Below are 20,818 nucleotides of genomic sequence, written 5' to 3' on the forward strand. Positions count from 1 at the left end.
AGCTTTAAGTTTCAGAAATAAAAGCTCTTTAGGAAAAATATTCCTCCTCATCTAAGTTTCTATAACTTGCCTTATTCACTTGTTAGATTGTGATAAACAATGCAGCAGGGAATTTTATTTCTCCCTCTGAAAGACTCTCTCCTAATGCTTGGAAGACAATAACTGACATAGTTCTGAATGGCACAGCCTTTGTGACTCTAGCAATTGGGAAGGAACTAATCAAAGCACAGAAAGGTATGTTTATTTATTTTTCACATATTAATTGGATCCCTACTGTGTGCAGGTTCTGTGCTAAGCCCTGGGATACTCAATGATGCAATGTCTGTACTTGTACAGTCAGTTCAGTCACTCAGAAAAACCTGATTACAGGTTTTTCTATTAAATGCTACTTTTGGTGATATGGATTTCTATTTTCTGTTGACCAGTCATGATGCAATGGTATCAAGTGAGTCAGTTCAGTTCAGTCGCTCAGTTGTGTCCGACTCTTTGCGACCCCATGAACCGCAGCACGCCAGGCCTCCCTGTCCTTCATCAACTCCCGGAGTTCGCTCAAACTCATGTCCATCAAGTCAGTGATGCCATCCAGCCATCTCATCCTCTGTTGTCCCCTTCTCCTCCTGCCCCAATCCCTCCCAGCATCAGGGTCTTTTCCAATGAGTCAGTTCTTCACCTCAGGTGGCCAAAGTATTGGAGTTTCAGCTTCAGCATCAGTCCTTCCAATGAACATTCAGGACTGATTTCCTTTAGGAAGGACTGGTTGGATCTCCTTGCAGTCCAAGGGACTCTCAAGAATCTTCTCCAACACCACAGTTCAAAAGCATCAATTCTTTGGTGCTCAGCTTTCTTTACAGTCCACCTCTCACATCCATACACGACCACTGGAAAAACGAGTATGTCTAGAATCAGTGTACAGTTACTCACTTAACACTCACTGATGACTTTTGTGTACCATACCCTGTGCTGCATGTCCAAATGACAGAGGTGAATAAGACACTGTCCCTGATCAGACTGTGGCTGGGACTTGAAGGGTGCAGGTATTTTCTCAGAGAGGTGATAGAGTATTGCGAACCAGGACAAGGAGGAAGTATCCTTGTGTTACTTGAAGGATGCCCTTTGGGGCTTGAGGGGAGTGGCATGGAGCTGATCAGTTTCCTTCTGTTGGTTCAAAGCTTTTGTCTCATTAGATTCAATTTCTTCTTCTGTACAGCGTGGATAATTCTCAAATCAGCTTGAGAAAGGATCTAGGAACAGACAGAAGGATTCTAGAGGGGCATTAGCCTTTTTTCTACACGTGTGCTAACAACTTCCATCTTTTCCCTGTTCTCTTATTGAAGTTGAAACCCTATGTTTTAATTCCTATTATAGCAAAGTGAATATGATTGAGATAGGGAATTTGCTTTTTAAAAAAATTTTTTTAAAGAAGGATGATTGAGTGGGGAGATAGAGAAGTGTGGGCTGACCTCTCTTTTCTCTCTCCCAGGATCCTTGTATCTCTTTTATATGTCTTCTTACTATATCCTTTTTCAAGTGTATTTGAGAATTAACCACACTGTGTCTGATTTTCTCTCTCCATACCTCTTACTCATTTCTCTGTTTCTCTCCATATGTCTGTCTCTCTCTCACTCTCTATCAACTCTTCACTTTTGTTTCTCTGTTTATTTCTTCATCTTGGTCTCTCTCATCACTTGGTATTTCCCTGTCTTGTCTGTTTTCTTTCATCCCCTGCCCGTCTTTGTTATTCTTGATTTCCGTCTGACTCTCCTTTCTTTTCTCATTATTGTCTTTCATTGTAATATAGACTTTGATCTATTTTTACTCATCACATTGGATTAAAATTAAAATTCTATGGACTTCATTAAAATTATATTAGCTCAGGCTTCTTAAAAGATGGAGCCAGTTTTTTTCTGCCAAAATTCCTGTCAGTTATAGATGCTGTAACCTGACAGTTTTCAGTTCAGTTCAGTTCAGTCGCTCAGTGGTGTCCAACTCTTTGTGACCCCATGGACCACAGCACGGCAGGCCTCCCTGTCCATCACCAACTCCCGGAGTTTACCCAAACTCATGTCCATTGAGTCAGTGATGCCATCCAACCATCTCCTGTGTCACCCCCTTCTCCTCTCACCTTCAGTCTTTCCCAGCATCAGAGTCTTTTCAAATGAGTCAGCTCTTTGCATCAGGTGGCCAAAGTATTGGAGTTTCACCTTCAGCTTCAGTCCTTCCAATGAACACCCAGGACTGATCTCCTTTAGGATGGACTGGTTGGATCTCCTTGCAGTCCAAGCGACTCTCAAGGGTCTTCTCCAACACCACAGTTCAAAAGCATCAATTCTTCTGCACTCAGCTTTCTTTATAGTCCAACTCTCACATCCATCAATGACCACTGGAAAAACCATAGCCTTGACTAAATGGACCTTTATTGACAAAGTAATGTCTCTGCTTTTTAATATGCTGTGTAGGCTGGCCATGACTTTCCTTCCAAGGAGTAAGCGTCTTTTAATTCATGGCTGCAATCACCATCTGCAGTGATTTTGGAGCCCAAAATAATAAAGTCTGCCACTGTCTCCCCATCTATTTGCCATGAAGTGATGGGACTGGATGCCATGATCTTAGTTTTCTGAATGGTGAGCTTTAAGCCAACTTTTTCACTCTCCTCTTTCACTTTCATCAAGAAGCTCTTTAGTTCTTCTTCACTTTCTGCCATAAGGGTGGTATTATTTGCATATCTGAGATTATTGATATTTTTCCCGGGATCTTGATTCCAGCTTGTGCTTCCTCCAGCCCAGTGTTTCTCATGATGTGCTCTGAATATAAATTAAATAAGCAGGGTGATGATATACAGCCTTGACGTACTCCTTTTCCTATTTGGAACCAGTCTGTTGTTCCATTTTGCTCTACCTTTTTATTATTGATTTGTAGAAAATTTTCATAGACTCTGTACTGAGTACTTTGTGAGATATAGTATGTATTTAGAATATCTCCTCCTAGTCTGTTGTTGTTCAGTCACTTAATTGTGTCTGACACTTTGCGACCCCACGAACTGCAGAATGCCAGGCTTCCCTGTCCTTCACTATCTCCTGGAGTTTACTCAAAGTCATGTCCATTGAGTCAGTGATACCATCCAACTGTCTCATCCTCTGTCACCCCCTTCTCCTTTTGCCCTCAATCTTTCTCTGCATCAGGGTCTTTTCCAATGAGTCAGCTCTTCACATTAGGTGACCAAAGTACTGGAGCTTCAGTTTCAGCATCAGTCCTTCCAATGAATATCAACCTTCAAGGTTGATATCCTTTAGGATTGATAGGTTTGATCTCCTTGCAGTCCAAGGGACTCTCAAGAGTCTTCTCCAACACCACAGTTCAAAAACATCAATTTTGTGGCTCTCAGTCTTCTTTATGGTCTAACTCTTATATTTGTACATGACTACTGGAAAAACCATAGCTTTGACAATAGAGACCTTTGTTGGCAAAGTAGTGTCTCTGCTTTTTAATATGCTGTCTAGGTTTTTTAATAGCTTTTATTCCAAGCAGCAAGCATCTTTTAATTTTGTGGCTGTAGTCACTGTCCACAGTGATTTTGAAGCTCAAGAAAGTAAAATCTTTCATTGTTTCCAATTTTACCCCATCTATTTGCCATGATGTGATGGGACCAGATGCCATGGTCTTCATTTTTTAAAAGTTGAGTTTTTAAGCCAGCTTTTTCACTCTCCTGTTTCACCTTCATGAAGAAACTCTTTGGTTCCTCTTCACTTTCTACCATTAAAGTGGTATCATCTGCATATCTGAGGTTGTTGCTATTTGTCCCAGCAGTCTTGATTCCAGCTTGTGAGTATACAGCCCAGCATTTTGCATGATGAACCCAGCATATAGGTTAAATAAGCAGGGTGACAATATATGGTCTTGATGTACTCCTTTCCCAATTTCAAACTAGTCCATTGTTCCATGTCCTGTTCTAACGGCTGCTTCTGGCCCTACATACAGGTTTCTCAGGAGACAGGTAAGATGGTCTGGTATTCCTATCTCTTTCAGAATTTCAGAATTTTCCAGTTTGTCGTGATCCACAGTCAAATGTGTTAGCATAGTCAGTGAAGCAGATGTCTTTTGGAATTTTCTGGCTTTTTCTATGATCCAGAGGATCATAGACCCTTTCTAGGTAATAACAGAAGTAACGATAAAAGAGTAGGTTATCAGGTCTCTAGCTGCTGCTGCTGCTAAGTCGCTTCAGTCGTGTCTGACTCTGTGCAACCCCATAGACGGCAGCCCACTAGGCTCCCCCGTCCCTGGGATTCTCCAGGCAAGAACACTGGAGTGGGTTGCCATATCCTTCTCCAATGTGTGAAAGTGAAAAGTGAAAGTGAAATCGCTCAGTCGTGTCCGATTCTTAGCGACCCCATGGATGTAGCCCACCAGGCTCCTCCATCCATGGGATTTTCCAGGCAAGAGTACTGGAGTGGGGTGCCATTGTCTTCTCCATCTGGTCTCTAGAGGTTGTAGTTTTTACCAAATATAGCACATTTGCAGTCTTTATTTCTCCAAATGATTTTTCTGTTCCTTTATTCTGGGACTTCAATTATATATATGTTAACATGCTAGATACTGCCACAGCTCATTGACGTTCTGCCTTTTTTTTCCCCTCAATTTTTATCCCTTCTTTGTCCTTTATTTTCCATGCTTGATATTTGTGGTATCTTCAAGAGCATGGATCTTTTCTTCTGCAACTAAGACCATTTATTTGATTTTTCATTTCAGATGTTTTTTAGTGTTAGAAGTTCTATTTGGTTCTACTTTTGTATTTCTAATTATACTCATGTTTTCCTTGAAATATTTTAGAATACTTACAATATCATTTTTTCTTCCATCTTTTGTTTTTTTAAACAAAAATGATATTTTTAATGATAAAAGGTACAATTCACAAAGGAGATAGACATCATAAATCATTACACACCTAACAACAGAGAAACAAAGATATATAAAGCAAAGCTGAGAAGAAATGTAAGGGAAAAGGAAAAAATATATAATCATAGTGAGACATATTAATATTTCTCTGAGAATATTTTATCAGTTACAGAAAAAATAAGAATAGATGTGTCTTGAATGATGTCATTAATAATTTAAATATAATAGTTTTATATTTATATTAATCTTATATCCTACAGAACTATATTTAAAATTTTGTATTTCATTTGTTATTTGGTTTCCATAGGACATTTAGAAAAACTGACAAAAAGGTAAACATTACTAAATTTCAAGAAGTAGAATTCCTTTCTTGTGTGATTCAGTTATACATATACACATATATTATTTTGGAAATTATTTTCCATTATAGGTTATAATAAGATATTGACTTTGTTCCCTGTGCTATGTAGTAAACCTTTGTTTCTTGTTGCATATCTATTTTTAAAATTAGAAATCTAGCATTCTATTCACACTAAGTCAATCAGGTGAAATCAAAATGTCATAAATTTTTTAGTTAGGCAAAAATTCATAAATCTTCAAAAATATATATATTATACATATCTGAAAGTGAAAGTCACTCAGTTGTGGCCAACTCTTTGCGACCCCATGGACTCTATAATCCATGGAATTCTCCAGGCCAGAATACTGGATTGGGTAGCCTTTCCCTTCTTCAGGGGATCTTTCTGACCCAGGAATTGAACCAGGGTCTCCTGCATTGCAGGTGGATTCTTTACCAACTGAGCTATCGGGGAAGCCTTGTATACAAAAGATTTTCTACTATGCTTGTTAAAGGCTTGAGAAAGAACATTAGAAAAAAAAAGAGAAGGTGGAGAAACTGGAAAACATAAACTAAATGAAATGGGAGCACTGAATGTACAATAGAGAATGTGAAACAAGCTAGATAAAAGTAAAAGATCCTCATAGAGTTCAGTTGTCTTTAAACATGGCTGCTCATTAGACACATATCTGAAACTGGCAAAAAAAAAAAAAAAACAAGTAACACCTGGACATTTGTATTTTTCAAAGAATTCCAAGGTAATACTGATATGCATCTGGATTTTTAAAAATGATTACAGGTTTTTCTATTAAATGCTACTTTTGGTGATACAGATTTCTATTTTCTGTTGACCAGTCGTGATACCATGGTACTAAGTGAGTAATGGTTACATAGTCACAATAGTAAAAGATGTTGATCAGTTTTCACAATCAGTAGCCAAATAAAAAATGAAAGATAATTACTGTTGCAAGCCATAATGGGAACATGATTAACCTAAGAATATAAAATAATTACATACAATTTGGGGGATCAAGCAGAGTGATGTGGTGAGTGGAAGTGCCTACATGCACATGTTTTCATCTGCTCAGCCAGTCTATGTCTTTTGGTTGGTACATTTACTCCATTTACATTTAAGTTAATTATCAATATATATGATCCTATTACTGTTTTCTTGTTTTGGGTTTATTTTCTATAGGTAGATCTTTTCCTTTTCTTGTTTTCTGCCTAGACAAGTTCCTTTAGCATTTGTTGTAAAGTTGATTTGGTGGTGCTGAGTTCTCTTAACTTTTGCTTGTCTGGAAAGCTTTTGATTTCTCCATCAAACACGAAGGAGAGTTTTGCTTGGTAGAGTATTCTTGATGGTAGTTGCTTCCCTTTCATCACTTTAAATATATCATGCCACTCTCTTCTGGTTTACAAGTTTAGTTAAGAAATCAGCTGATAGCCTAATGGGAGTTTCCTTGTAGGTTATTTGTCATTTCCCCCTTGTTGCTTTTAACATTTTATCTCTGTCTTTAATTTTTGTCAGTTTGATTACTGTGTCTTGGTGTGTTCCTCCTGGGGTTTATCCTGCCTGGGACTTTCTGTGCTTCCTGGACTTGGCTGACTACTTCTTTTCCCATGTTAGAGAAGTTTTCAGCTATTAGTTCTTCAAATATTTTCTTAGATCCTTTCTGTCTCTCTTCTTCTGGGACCCCTGTAATGCAAATGTTGATGTGTTTAATGTTGTCCTTAAGGTCTCTTAGGCAGTCTTCATTTCTTTTCATTCTATTTTCTATATTTTGTTCTGTGGCAGTGATTTCTACCGTTCTGTCTTCCAGGTCATTTATCTGTTCTTCAGCCTCAGTTATTCTGCTGTGGATTCCTTCTAGTGTATTATTCATCTCTGTTTGTTTGTTCTTTAGTTCTTGTAGGTCTTCTGTTCTTTTTCCAAGATTCTGAATCATATTCACTATCATTCTGAATTCTTTTTCTGGGAGGTTACCTATCTCCACTTCATTTAGTTGTTTTCCTGGGGTTTGATCTTGTCCCTTCATCTGGACACAACTTCCTGCTTTTTCATGCTGATTAACTTTCTGTAATGTGGCTTTTGTTTTAGTCACAGTGGGACTGTGGTTCTTCTTGTTTCCTCTGTCTGCCCGCTGATGGAGAGTCTTGTGTAAGCTTCCTGATGGGAGGGACTGGTGGTGGGAAAAACTGGTCTTGCTCTAGTGGGCAGAGCCTTGCTCAGAACAGCTTTAATCCAATTATCTGCTGATGAGTGGGATTGCGTCCCCTCCCTGGTCGTGTTTTGGCCTGAGCCAATCCAACCCTTGGGTCATGGGCTCTTGGTCTGGTTACTGGTGACCTTCAAGAGGGTTTACATCAAGGGGGACCTTCTGAGACTGCTGCTGCCTCTTCCCTGCCTCCTGTCGTGAGCTTCTGCTGACCCACACATGCACAGGAGACCCTCCAACACTGGCAGGTAGTTTTGCTTCAGTCTCCTGTGTTGGGGCGTGGGGGGTGGTGGTTACTGCTGCATTTCTCTGAGTCTTGGTTCACACAAGATTTTGTTTGTGACCTTCAAGACTGGAGTCTCCGTTTCCCCCAGTCCTGTGGAAGTCTTGTAATCAGATCCCTCTGGCCTTCAAGGTCAGATTCCCTGGGGATTCCAGTCCCTCTGTTGGATCCCCAGGTTGGAAGCCTGACGTGGGGTTTAGAACCGTCACTACAGTAGGAGAACTTCTTTGGTATTATTTTTCTCCAGTTTCTGGGTTGCCCATCCAGTGGGGTTGTGATTTGATTTTATCATGATTGTGCCCCTCCTACCACCTCCCTGCAGCTTTGTCCAAAGACAAAGAATATGCTTTGGAGTATCTTTTTCTGGTGGGCTCCAGTGTCCTTCTGTTGAGGGTTGTGCAATTACTAGTTGTGATTATGGTGGTCTCGCAGGAGGAGATGAGCGCACATACTTCTATTCTGACGTCTTGAACAGAAGTCTTTTCTACTATCTTTAAAAAAAAATTGTAAGTATAGTTGATTTAAAATATTCTGTTAGTTTCAGGTGTATAACATAGTGATTCAATATTGTTACGGATTATACTCCATTTAAAGTTACTACAAAATAGTGGCTGTGTTTTCCTGTGCTGTGCAATGTGTCCTCATTGCTTATTTTATACCCAGCAGTTTGTGTCTCAACCCTGTATTCCTATCTCACCACTCCCTTCTTTTTCACCTCACTGGTGACCACTAGTTTGGTCTCTATATCCATGGGCCTGCTTCTGTTTTGTCATATATATTCATTTATTTTAGATTTTGGAGAAGGAAATGGCAACCCACTCCAGGATTCTTGCCTGGAAAATTCCCTGGACAGGGGAGCCTGGTGGGCATCAGTCCATGGGGTCGCAGAGAGTCAGACACAACTGAGCACACGGTACGGTCCATGTTAGATTTTAGGTTCCAAATATATGCAATAACGTACAGCATTTGTCTTTCTCTGACTTATTTCCTTAAGCATGATACTCTTTCGGACCATTCATGTTGTTGCCGATGTCACAATTTTGTTCTTTTTTATGGCTGAGTGATATTCCATTGTGTATATATACATCACATTTTCTTTATTCATTCATCTGTTGAGGAATGCTTAAGATTGCTTCCATATCTTGCCAATTGTAAATAATGCCACTATGAACATTGGGGTGCAGGTATCTTTTCTAATTAGTATATTCCTTTTCTTCATTTCATTTCTTTCCAACAATGGAATTACTGGATCATGTGGTAATTCTACTTTTAATTTTTTGAGGACTCCATACTGTTTTCAATAATGGCTGCACCAATTTATAGTCCCATCAACAACATATTAGGGTTTCTTTTTCTCTACATCCTTGCCAACATTTGTTATTTGTAGACTTTTGGTGATAGCCATTCTTACAGGTGTGAGGTGATATCTCATTGTGGTTTTGATTTATATTTCTCTGATGATTAGTAATGTTGAGCATTTTTCTTATGCCTGCTGGAGATCTGTATATCTTCGTTGGAAATAGATTATTCAGGTCTTTTGCCCATTCTTTAATTGAGTTGTTTGGTTTATTTAATATTGAGTTGTATGTGTTATTTACTTATTTTGGTTATTAGCCCCTTATTGGTTATCTTATTTGTCAGTATTTTTTCCCATTTAGTAGGTTTTTCTTTCATTTTGTTCATGGTTTTCTTTGTTGTACAAAAGCTTTTAAGTTTAATTATGTCCCATTTGTTAATTTTTGCCTTTATTCTTTTGTCTAAGGAAACAGATCTAAAAAAATATTGCTATGATTTATGTCAGAGAGTGTTCTCCCTTATTCTCTTCTAGGACTGTTATAGTTTTAGGTCTTACATTTAGACCTTTAATTCATTTTTGGTTTATTTTTGAATACAATGTGAGGATATGTTCTAATCTTTTTTTTTGCATGTAGCTGTTCAGTGTACAATATCATCTGAAAGGTCTTCATCTGCTGATTCTCTCCTTTGTGTCGTTTCTGAGAGACTGTCTATTATCTGATTTTTTCCCTGGTTGTTTCTGTGTCTTTTCGTGTGTAGTGATTTTGGGTTGTGTGCTATAAATCTTATGTCATTGAGCTGTGTGCATGTGTGTGTGTGTATGTGGTATGTCCATATGTGTATGCACTTCTATTTCCTTTTGAATTAAAAGCTTGTGGATCAGGTGAGTCTAGAGTAGGCTTTATTTTGGGCTAATTAAATCCTCCTACTTTGGCCACCTGATATGAAGAGGCAACTCACTGGAAAAGATCCTGATGGTGGGAAGGATTGCAGGCAGGAGGAGAAGGGGGCAACAGAGAATGAGATGGTTGGATGGTGTCACTGACTCAGTGGACATGAATTTGAGCAGACTCTAGGAGTTGGTAAAGGATAGGGAAGCCTGGGGTGCTGCAGTCCATGGGGTTGCAAAGAGTCGGACACAACTTAGCAGCTGAACAACAAACACCCTCCTACTGATGCACAGCCCTTCTGAACTTTCCACTGAAAGCTCTGATACTCAACAAGGCTACGTGGACTCGCTTATCTCCCAGCCTATGTGTACTCAGGGAATTGTTCCGTTTATGACTCCCAGGTAGCTACTCTTCGCCTGGCCTTATGGACGCTCAGCCTAACAAGTACATTTTGGTGTCTGACCAGACTCAAGGATAGACTATGCCGATTTATGAGGCTCTGTCTTTACATACTTTTCTCTTTGGGGTTAATCTCCTCACAAATTCAAACTTCCTCATTCTCCCCAAACTCCAGTCTGTCTCCTAAACACAGTGATAATGCTATATTTTACTGTTTTCCCACTCCTTATGCCACAGTCTGGAGAAGGCAATGGCAACCCACTCCAGTACTTTTGCCTGGAAAATTCCATGGATCAGAGGAGCCTGGTGGGCTGCAGTCCTTGGGGTCGGGAAGAGTTGGACACAACTGAGTGACTTCACTTTCACTTTTCACTTTCATGCACTGGAGAAAGAAATGGCAACCCACTCCAGTGTTCTTGCCTGGAGAATCCCAGGGACAGCAGAGCCTGGTAGGCTGCCATCTATGCGGTCGCACAGAGTCAGACACAACTGAAGCGAGTCAGCAGCAGCAGCATGCCACAGTCTATATGACATATGTATATATGATATATACTACATAGATTGTAATATACACTATAATATGTATATATATATGGAGTACATACTGTAGTATATGTATAGTACCTTTATGTAAAATGTGATCTTAGGGCTCATTTCATTTGTTTTTCTTCTCTCAGAAATTGCTGTCTTCCCTCCCTGCTAAACAGTATCTGAAAATAGTTGTATCATATACTTGCTACAGTTTCTTTATGTTTCAGGAGGAAGGCAAGTCCATGGTGCTGAAGGCAGAAGTCCCTGCTAATTTAGTTTTAGTTCTGATTTATTCCTGTTTAAATGGGTGGATCGGAGAAGGCAATGGCACCCCACTCCAGTACTCTTGCCTGGAAAATCCCATGGATGGAGGAGCCTGGTAGGCTGCAGTCCATGGGGTTGCTAAGAGTCGGACACGACTGAGTGACTTCACTTTCACTTTTCACTTTCATGCATTGGAGAAGGAAATGGCAACGCACTCCAGTGTTCTTGCCTGGAGAATCCCAGGGACGGGGGAGCCTGGTGGGCTGCCGTCTCTGGGGTCACACAGAGTCGGACACGACTGAGGTGACTTAGCAGCAGCAGCAGCAAATGGGAGGATAGCTAATGGAAATCCTATCCAGCTGTATGCAGGGCCTCTGAGATTTGAGCCTAGGTATTGACTCAGCTGGTATAGAATTTTGATTAAGATTGGGCCATCCTGAATGACAGCAAAATTACTAGCAAAGAAAGATGAGACACTTTTATTAGATTACTGTTTCATTAATTTAGCCTTAGTAAAGTTTTAAAAAATTCTTCTGTTTTGGTTATACCCTCTTGAACCAGATCCCGTTATTTTAAATGTTTTCCTGATGTGAATTGGTTTAGCTGTATTGTTAATTACTGTATCATTTAAAAATATTAGGAGCATCATTTCTTGCTATTACCACCATCTATGCTGAGACTGGATCAGGTTTTGTAGTACCAAGTGCTTCTGCCAAGGCAGGAGTGGAGGCCTTGAACAAGTGAGTACTATCTTGTTAATCTTCTATTACTGGGTATATAGTAATCTAATAAGTACTTTCAGGTTAATCTTGTCCCTGAAGATGACATGCTTTGAAAGCCTGTGCAACTAAATTCCTGCTTTTTTGTTTCTTTCCAGAGAAAACTAAAACAATGACTAATTTGGATTTGCCAGGAGACACTGGGTCTCATGAATAGGTCTTATTTTTCTATTAGCTGCACTGTCCATTAGAATTCTCTGTAGTGATTAAACTATTCTGTAGATCTGTACTCTTCAGGAGCTACAAGCGGCCATTGAACCCTTGCATTGTGGTTACTGAGACTGAGAAACTAATTATTACTTAATTTTAATCACTGATCCAGTACGACTATATTATAAAGTTTGAGAAAAGGGCTGATAGGAACTTAGACTGGAGTGTCCATGTATCTCTACTTGTACCCTCTCTGACCTCCCTTAAATATGCTTTCATCCTTCTATTGTACTGACTATACTATTATACAGGATTAATAGACTAGCATAGACAGTGACCACTTATCAGGTCTTTCAGCTTTTTCTCAGCAGTATATGATTGCTTTTTGAATCTGTTCCCCATTGGACTTCCCAATGTCTTTGTTTTAATGTAAGTTCTTATCATTGCTTTTCTTCTTATTGTAATAGCCCCATAATATGCTTCTCTGCTGCCAGTTTATTTTTTATTCATGTTCCCACCAGATTCATCTTTCTAACAATGTATGTCTGCTGTTACAATTCCCTAGCTAAAAACCTTATATCATATTTCTATTCATCTTTGGAATAAAAGCCAAAACTCAGTATGATATTCTAAATGGACTTGCCTTTGGCCTTTCTGTATTCATTGGCTTGTTAGATCAATATCTATCGTGTACCTTTTGTGTACATGGCACTTCTACCAGGTAGAGGGATATGGTAGTAATGGAAATAGAACAATCCTCATTCTCACCGAGCTTGTATTCTTTTACCATTTTTCCTCTGCTTTAATCACTGATATTTCTGAGCTCTATACTTACTTAAACACATCATGCACTTTCATATATCTATGCCTAGATTGTGCTGTTGTTAGAATTTGCTATAATAGATTTCACCTCCCTTCAGAGCTCTCATATCCCACCTCTTCTGGGATATTTTTTCTCATTTCTTGGAGTAACAGGCAAGCTTGGCCTTGGAGCACAAAAGGAAGCAGGACAAAGGCTAACATAATTTTTGTCAAGAGAACGCACTGGTCATAGCAAACACCCTCTTCCAACAACACAAGAGACCACTCTACACATGGATGCCACCAAATGGTCAATACCAAAATTAGATTGATTATATACTTTGCAGCCAAAGATGAAGAAGCTCTATGCAGTTAGCAAAAACAAGACCTGGAGATGATTGTGACTCAGATCATCAGCTCCTTATTGCAGAATTCAGACTTAAATTGAAGAAAGTAGGGAAAACCACTAGGCCATTCAGGTATGACCTAAATCAAATCATTTATGATTATACAGCGGAGGTGACGAATGGATTTGAGGGACTAGATCTGGTAGACAGAGTGTCTGAAGAATTATGGACGGAGGTTTATAACATTGCATGTGATGAAGTGACCAAAACCATTCCCCAAGAAAAGAAATGCAAGAAGGCAAAATGGTTGTCTGAGGAGGGCTTATAAATAGCTGAGGAAAGAAGAGAAGCAAAAAGCAAGGGAGAAGGGGAAGGACACACCCTACTGCTGCTGCTAAGTCACTTCAGTCATGTCCGACTCTGTGCGACCCCATAGACGGCAGCCCACCAGGCTCCCCGATCCCTGGGATTCTCCAGGCAAGAACACTGGAGTGGGTTGCCATTTCCTTCTCCAATGCATGAAAGTGAAAAGTGAAAGTGAAGTCGCTCAGTCATGTCCGACTCTTAGTGACCTCCTGGACTGCAGCCCACCAGGCTCCTCTGTCCATGGGATTTTCCAGGCAAGAGTACTGGAGTGGGGTGCCATCGCCTTCTCCGAGGATACACCCAACTGAATGCAAAGTTTTAGAGAAGAGGAAGGAGAGATAAGAAGCCCTTCTTAAATGAACAATGCAAAGAAGTAGATGAGGAAAACAATAGAATGGAAGTGACTAGAGATCTCTTCAAGAAAATTGGAGATATCAAGGGAACATTTCATGTTAGGTTGGGCACGGCAGATGATGGAAACAGTAAGGACCTAACAGTAGCAGAAGAGATTAAGAAGAGGGCGAAAGAATACACAGAAGAACTATACAAAAAAGGTCTTAATGGCCGGGATAACCATGATGGTGTCACTCACGTAGAGCTCGACATTCTGCAGTGTGAAGTCAAATGGGCCTTAGGAAGTATTCCTATAAACAAAGCTGGTGGAAGCAATGGAATTCCAGCTGAACTATTTCAAATCCTTAAAGTTGATGTTGTTAAAGTACCACACTCAGTATATCAGCAAATATGGAAAACTTAGCAGTGGCCACAGGACTGGAAAATGTGTTTTCATTCCAAACCCAAAGAAGGGTGATGCCAAAGAATGCTCAAACTACCACACAATTGTGCTCATTTCACATGGTAGTAAGTGATGCTCAAAATTCTCCAAGCTAGGCTTCAGCAGTACATGAACTGGGAACTTCCAGATGTACAAGATGGGTTTAGAAAAGGCAGAGCAACCAGAGATCAAATTGACAGCATTCAATGGATCATAGCAAAAGCAAGAGAGTTCCAGAAAAACATCTACTTCTGCTTCATTGTCTGTGCTAAAGCCTTTGACTGTGTGGATCACAACAAACTGGAAAATTCTTAAAGAGATGGGGCTACCAGACCGCCTTACTTATCTCCTGCGAAACCCGTATGAGGGTCAAGAACCAACAGTTAGAACCTTACATGGAACAAGTAACTGGTTTACAATTGGAAAAGGAGTACGACAAGGCTGTATATTGTCACCCTGTTTGTTTAACTTCGATGCAGAATACTCATGCAAAATGCCAGACTAGATGAATCAGAAGCTGGAATCAAGATTACTGAAAGAAATAACAACAGCCTCAGATATGCAGATGATACCACTCTAATGGTAGAAAGTGAAAAGGAACTAAAGAACCTCTTGATGAAGGTGAAAGAGGAGAGTGAAAAAGCTGTCTTGAAATTCAACATTCAATAAACAAAGATCATGGCATCTGGTCCCATCACTTTATGACAAATAGGGAAAATTGGGAGCTGTGACAAACTTTATTTTCTTGGGCTCCAGAATCATTGCAGATGGTGACTGCAGGCACAAAATTAAAAGCAAAGACATCACTTTGCTGATTTAGGTCAATATAGAAAAGCTATGGTTTTTCCAGTAGTCATGTACAGATGTGAGAGTTGGACCATAAAGAAGGCTGAGCACTAAAGAATTGATGCTTTCAAACTGTGGTGCTGGAGAAGACTCATGAGAGTCTCTTGGACTGTGTGGAGATCAAACCAGTCAGTCCTAAAGATAATCAACCCATTATTGGCAGGACTGGTTTTGAAGCTGAAACTCCAATACTTTGATCACCTGATGGGAAGAGCTGACTCATTGGAAGAGATTCTGATGCTGGGGAATATTGAAGGCAAAAGGAGAAGAGGGGTGGCAGAGGATGAGGTGGTTGGATGGCATCACTGACTCAATGGACATAAATTTGAGCAAACTCTGAGAGATAGTGAAGGACAGGGAAGCCTGGTGTTCTGCAGTCCATGGGGTCTCAAAGAGTCAGATAGGACTTAGTGACTGAACAACAATAACCCTTTGCATGTTTATGCTAATCTAATGAGAAGAGTAACACATTAATAAATGCCATCTTGTGTTATAGATTCTAAAATGAAGGTGCACAGAAAAGGGCATGGTAGACCATTTTTAATATATTATTAAAGCTGTATAACTTCCCCACGAGGATCTGTGTACTGTGAGAGAAGAAAGCAGATCTTATTCATCTTGCTCATTGCTCAGCAAGATCTGGTACATAACCAATGCTCAGTTCCTGCTGAGCTACACAATTCTCTCTTTTGAGTAGTTTTAAGGTACTTTGTAACATATAAACTAATAATACACATTTCTTTGGGAGACAAAATTGTACTTTACTCAGCAGTTTAAACTTAGTCTGAATAGAGATAATTACCATTTTTAAGGTCAAATGATAGTGGAAATAAGAGCTTAGAACTTGACTATTTTGACACCATTTGTACAATATCTATATTTGTTTTGTCTAGATCTTATTAGATATTTCAATTTCCTGTTCTTTAAGGGCCATGAGCCTGTGCTGCTTTTTTGATATTATATTACTACACAGTGAATTGCACATAATAGATGCTCAATAACTCTGTATGTTCTTCCCCAGCCTGAGTTCCCTTCAGCCGTCTTCCATACCTTGTAGCACAGTCACACCAGATAAGGTCTTTTAGGTCCTGGAGACTGCGTGTTGTTATGCCTTTGTCCTGCATACCCACTGGCCCACATACCTGGGCAGTCTTCTTTTCTCCACCCTCCCTTCCAATATTTTCCATCCTCTTCTCTTTTCCCCGTACTCCCACAAAAACCTCCTAATCCTTCTTCAAGTGTCAGCTCAATTACCACCTCCTGAAGGAAGGCTTCCCTCTTACTCCTGGTAGAGATGGGTACTTCTTCCTCTGAGTCATATTGGCACATATTGCACAGTTTCCATCTTTTACTTGATGAAGGCACTTGTAATGTTGCAGACACTGTGATCTAATGTACTGTAAGTAAAGTTGCATTGAACGTTATAGGTGCAGGACTGAACTCCAGAAAATGTGAGGAAGAGACATGATCCTTTCAGTTCTTTATGCTAAATAATGATACCCTTTTAAAATATGTATACTGATATTGGTCTTCATACTAAAATGTGAATGGTAGGTAGTCTAGCATAGTGCTTAGGACACTAAAATGTAAATATTACGTAGTACAGAAGAGTGTGATTAAGGGCACAAACTCTTGCGCTAGACTGCTAGAAGTTGACTCACTAGCCATACGACCCAGAGCAAATGATTTATTTTCTCTGTGCCTCAGTTTCCTTGTCTGTAACATAGGGAATAATAGTAGTATTTACCTACTGGAGCTGTAGTCTCTGGCATGTAGTAAGCATGTATTAAGTCTTGGTTAATAGTATTTGTAATTTATAGTATAGTATTTTAGAAATCTGTACTGTTTGTTTTAATTTTTAGGTCTCTTGCAGCTGAATGGGGTAAATATGGAATGAGATTCAATGTGATTCAGCCGGGGCCTATAAAAACCAAAGTAAGTTTTGGTTTGCTTATGATCACATTTTGAGTGATTAAGAAGTGGACGACTAATAGATACATTCTGAAATATGCAGCATTTTCCAAGGATACCGGAGTTTGGAGCCCTGGTAGAAGGGAAGAGGGTTTTGCTATTATCCAACATAAGAAATAAGGAGCTGGGAAAGAAAATAGTAGTTACACAACTCCTTCATAAGGTCTATTTCAGTGTCTTAATATAATATTTTTGGGATCTTCTATGCCTTGAATTTTGGTATTTTGTCTGATTTGCTTTAATGATCTGTTATTATATTTCTTATTTTTTACTATATTTTACAGGTTCTTACTTCGACGTCCTTTTTTAAAAAATCATGGAAATGTAACTATATTTTAAATTTAAGAGATGCTTTCTAAATTGATCATATAAGCTTGGTCTTATATGTAGAAAATAGGTAGCATTTTCTTTGAGTCATATCTGTGCCTTTTCACTTTAAACTCTCAGTTACGTATGTTATCTAAGTCCCATGTCTCTGGGATTAAAAATTCTTCTGATGGCATACATTTTACATGTAATCAGATATTCATTGCAATTCATAATTATCACTTATGCTGTTACAGACATTGCTCAAAAGTTCACAGGCTCTCTGTTCTCTCACATTATCCCAAATAACTTCATTCTCACATCTTTTTGTTTTCATGTAAAGCAGGAATTTTTAATCCCACCTGGAATGTTGCTTTGAAGGCCCAAGTGAAATTTGCTAACTTTAACTTAATAAACTGAGGGGGCTTCCTTAGTGCCTCAAATGGTAAAGAATCCACCTGCAATGCAGGAGACCTGGGTTTGATCCCTGGATCAGGAAGATCCCCTGGAGAATGGAATAGCTACCCACTCCAGTATTGTTATATAAATGGAAAATAATGCTAAGGAACATTGGCCTTATAGGTGGTTCTGGGTTGTTAAATATTAACATGAAGATGGTTGTATTAATTAAGTAGTTTGAAGGGTGGAAAATAGAAACACTGCCTAAGTGAAACTTGACTGAATATCTTATTTGGCACTTAAATTATAAAAAATGATAAAATTAATGGAAAAATAATCCAAATGCACATATTAAAATACTTGATTCAGAGTATCACTGTGTTAAGCACTGTCTGAAAAGGACTAAACAGTCATCAAAACTTCATTCTAGGACGTCAGTATCTAGGAAAGTCATCTGCATTTTATTATTTATTTAACGTATATTTACCGAGTGCCTTCTGTGTGCAAAGGTGCTGAGAAAGATATAAAAACAGTTGTGACAAGATGCTTGCCATCAAGGAGCTTTAGTCTAGCAGTCTAGGTATGAGTTTTATGCAAACGACAAGCATATAATTTTAAAGAAATTAAAAGAAAATTGAAGTATGGAAACTCTGTAGCCAGAACTGATAGAACCAGGTTTGAGACCTTTGTCTATGATTTTCTTTATACCTGTCTTAGGAAAATCCCATGGAATGAAGAACCTGGTGGGCTGCAGTCCATGGGGTCGCTAAGAGTCGGACACGACTGAGCGACTTCACTTTCACTTTTCACTGTTATACATTGGAGAAGGAAATGGCAACCCACTCCAGTATTCTTGCCTGGAGAATCCCAGGGACGGGGGAGCCTGGTGGCCTTCCATCTATGGGGTCGCACAGAGTTGGACACGACTGAAGCGACTTAGCAGCAGCAGCAGCAGCAGCATTAGGCAAAATGAATATGGAAGAATTTGGCAAAACTTTTTGCTTATAGGGAGTAAGATATGAACAGGGCTGCCTTAGTAACATTCCATTTATTGCAAATTTATTTCTTAAATAGGATTTTTTTTTTTTAAGTTACCTAACTATTTTCTTAATTTCTAAGGGTGCCTTTAGCCGTCTGGACCCAACCGGAGCATTTGAAAAAGAAATAATTGACAGAATTCCCTGTGGTCGGCTGGGAACTGTAGAAGAACTTGCAAATCTTGCTGCTTTCCTTTGTAGTGATTATGCTTCTTGGATTAATGGAGCTGTAAGCATAGTTTTCTTTCTCAACACTTTTGGGAGGTGGATTTGGGGTGGGGAGGTGGATTTGGGGTGGGAAGGTGGATTGTAGAACCAATCCTTATGATGTTGAATGTAAATATGATTTAAAGTATTTAATTAGCTGTATTTAGTATGTTATTTATAATATAGAAATACTAATATAGTTTAAGCTTATGGAGTTGATTCATTAATAAATTAATTTTATTAAATGCAAATAACTCTGGTAGACGTGCCTTTAAGCTGATCTTTAAAATTGGGTAGAATTTGAAATCATAGAAATGATGGAGAGAGGATTTTTAGGAGGGTAAATCAATTTAGGTTTAATTGTCAGTTTTGTCTTTAAAACTTGTGCTTGGATTGAAAGTGTCAAAGAGATATTCCAACCAGTTAGGAGGGAGAAGTGGCTAATGGTTCAGAAAACTTTTTAAAAGAAGTTAATTTCACAGCTTTTATTATCATTTTTTAGGTAATTAGATTTGATGGTGGAGAGGAAGTACTTATTTCAGGGGAATTCAACAGTCTGAGGAAGGTAATGCCATTTTGTGAATATAATACAATATTAACAGTGAGGATACTAAGCTTTAAAAACACACAAGAACCTCATTAAATTGACTTTTTCTTTTTGTGGTAGGTCACCAAGGATCAGTGGGACATAATAGAAGGACTTATCAGGAAGACCAAAGGCTCCTAAGACTACTCTGGCCTCATCTTGGTTATAATGGAAATTATGCAGACAATCTATAATGATTTGAATATTTTCAGGTCTAATAAATTGTTAATTAGCACGCATTCCTGGAATGTGTATTATATGCTAGGCCAATGGTAGGTAGATCTTGTACATTAAAAGATGAATAAGATGGGATATTGTCTCTTCAAAGAATTTTTAAACAATAAAAACAGGAAAGTGAAAGGCTATTAATAGAACTGAAAAGTGCTTAGAAGTGCAGACAAAGGGACAGATATTTGTAACTGGAGAAAATCAGGAGAAACCTAATGGTGGAAGTAGCATTTAAGTTACATGTTAAACCTTTGTCTTCAGTGACACAGTGACATGGGGACAGTGTCTAAAAGAAAACAGGGGATTTACAATAAACCTAATAATGGACTCTGTCCTTTCAAGGTATTTCCTTTTCATTGTACTTAGGAATTGTCTTCTTTAACTCAGTATTAATTCAGTTTTAACTCCATTAACTTAGTATTGATTCAAACAAGTTTTTGCCAGGACCTATTTTGTAACCAGAAGTTTTATTTGGCAGTAAAAATAAACCATGAATAATCTACAGCATTTGTACTCTTAAAACTCATTATCTAACAGGATAAATAAACTTGTAAATAATTATTTATGATTCATTGTGATAAATGAATCACAAGGTTCCAGCAGGGTTATGGAGGGGGAAGTAATTCATTCTGTTTCTAGAGTTTAGAGAAAGTAACGCCTAGTAGATAGCATTTCATCTCAGCGTTTAAAGTATATATTCTCTATGACTTACAATTATCAGAAGGGAAGGATGGGGTGGGGAGGAATAGACTGGGAGTTTGGGATTGACATGTATACACTGCAGTATTTAGGATGGATAGCACAGGGAACTCTGCTCAGTATTCTGTAATAACCTAAATGGGAAAAGAATTTGGAAAAGAATAGAAAAAAAAATTTTTAATAAAATGCTTATTTTGAAAAAAATAAAATTACTA

At 38.7% G+C, this 20,818-nt stretch overlaps 1 protein-coding gene across 4 annotated transcripts in view; it reads left to right on the top strand.

Annotated features, from left to right (window-relative positions):
* The window catches only part of DECR1 (2,4-dienoyl-CoA reductase 1), a 43,536-nt gene extending 23,071 nt beyond the window's left edge, over positions 1–20,465 (top strand). For all 4 annotated transcript variants that reach the window (XM_086335880.1, XM_086335878.1, XM_086335879.1 and 1 more), the window contains 6 exons: positions 87–234; positions 11,747–11,846; positions 17,033–17,105; positions 18,966–19,112; positions 19,593–19,655; positions 19,758–20,465. In XM_086335880.1, the coding sequence (XP_086192006.1) occupies positions 87–234; positions 11,747–11,846; positions 17,033–17,105; positions 18,966–19,112; positions 19,593–19,655; positions 19,758–19,817 (591 nt within the window). In that variant the 3' untranslated portion in view covers positions 19,818–20,465. The remainder of the gene's footprint in view (positions 1–86; positions 235–11,746; positions 11,847–17,032; positions 17,106–18,965; positions 19,113–19,592; positions 19,656–19,757) is intronic.
* Positions 20,466–20,818: the final 353 nt, after the last annotated feature.

The sequence above is a fragment of the Bos grunniens genome, chromosome 14 (assembly GCF_055505025.1).
Source record: "Bos grunniens cultivar Pamir isolate PY7600 chromosome 14, Bosgru_T2T1.0, whole genome shotgun sequence".
Classification (NCBI taxonomy): Eukaryota; Metazoa; Chordata; class Mammalia; order Artiodactyla; family Bovidae; genus Bos; species Bos grunniens.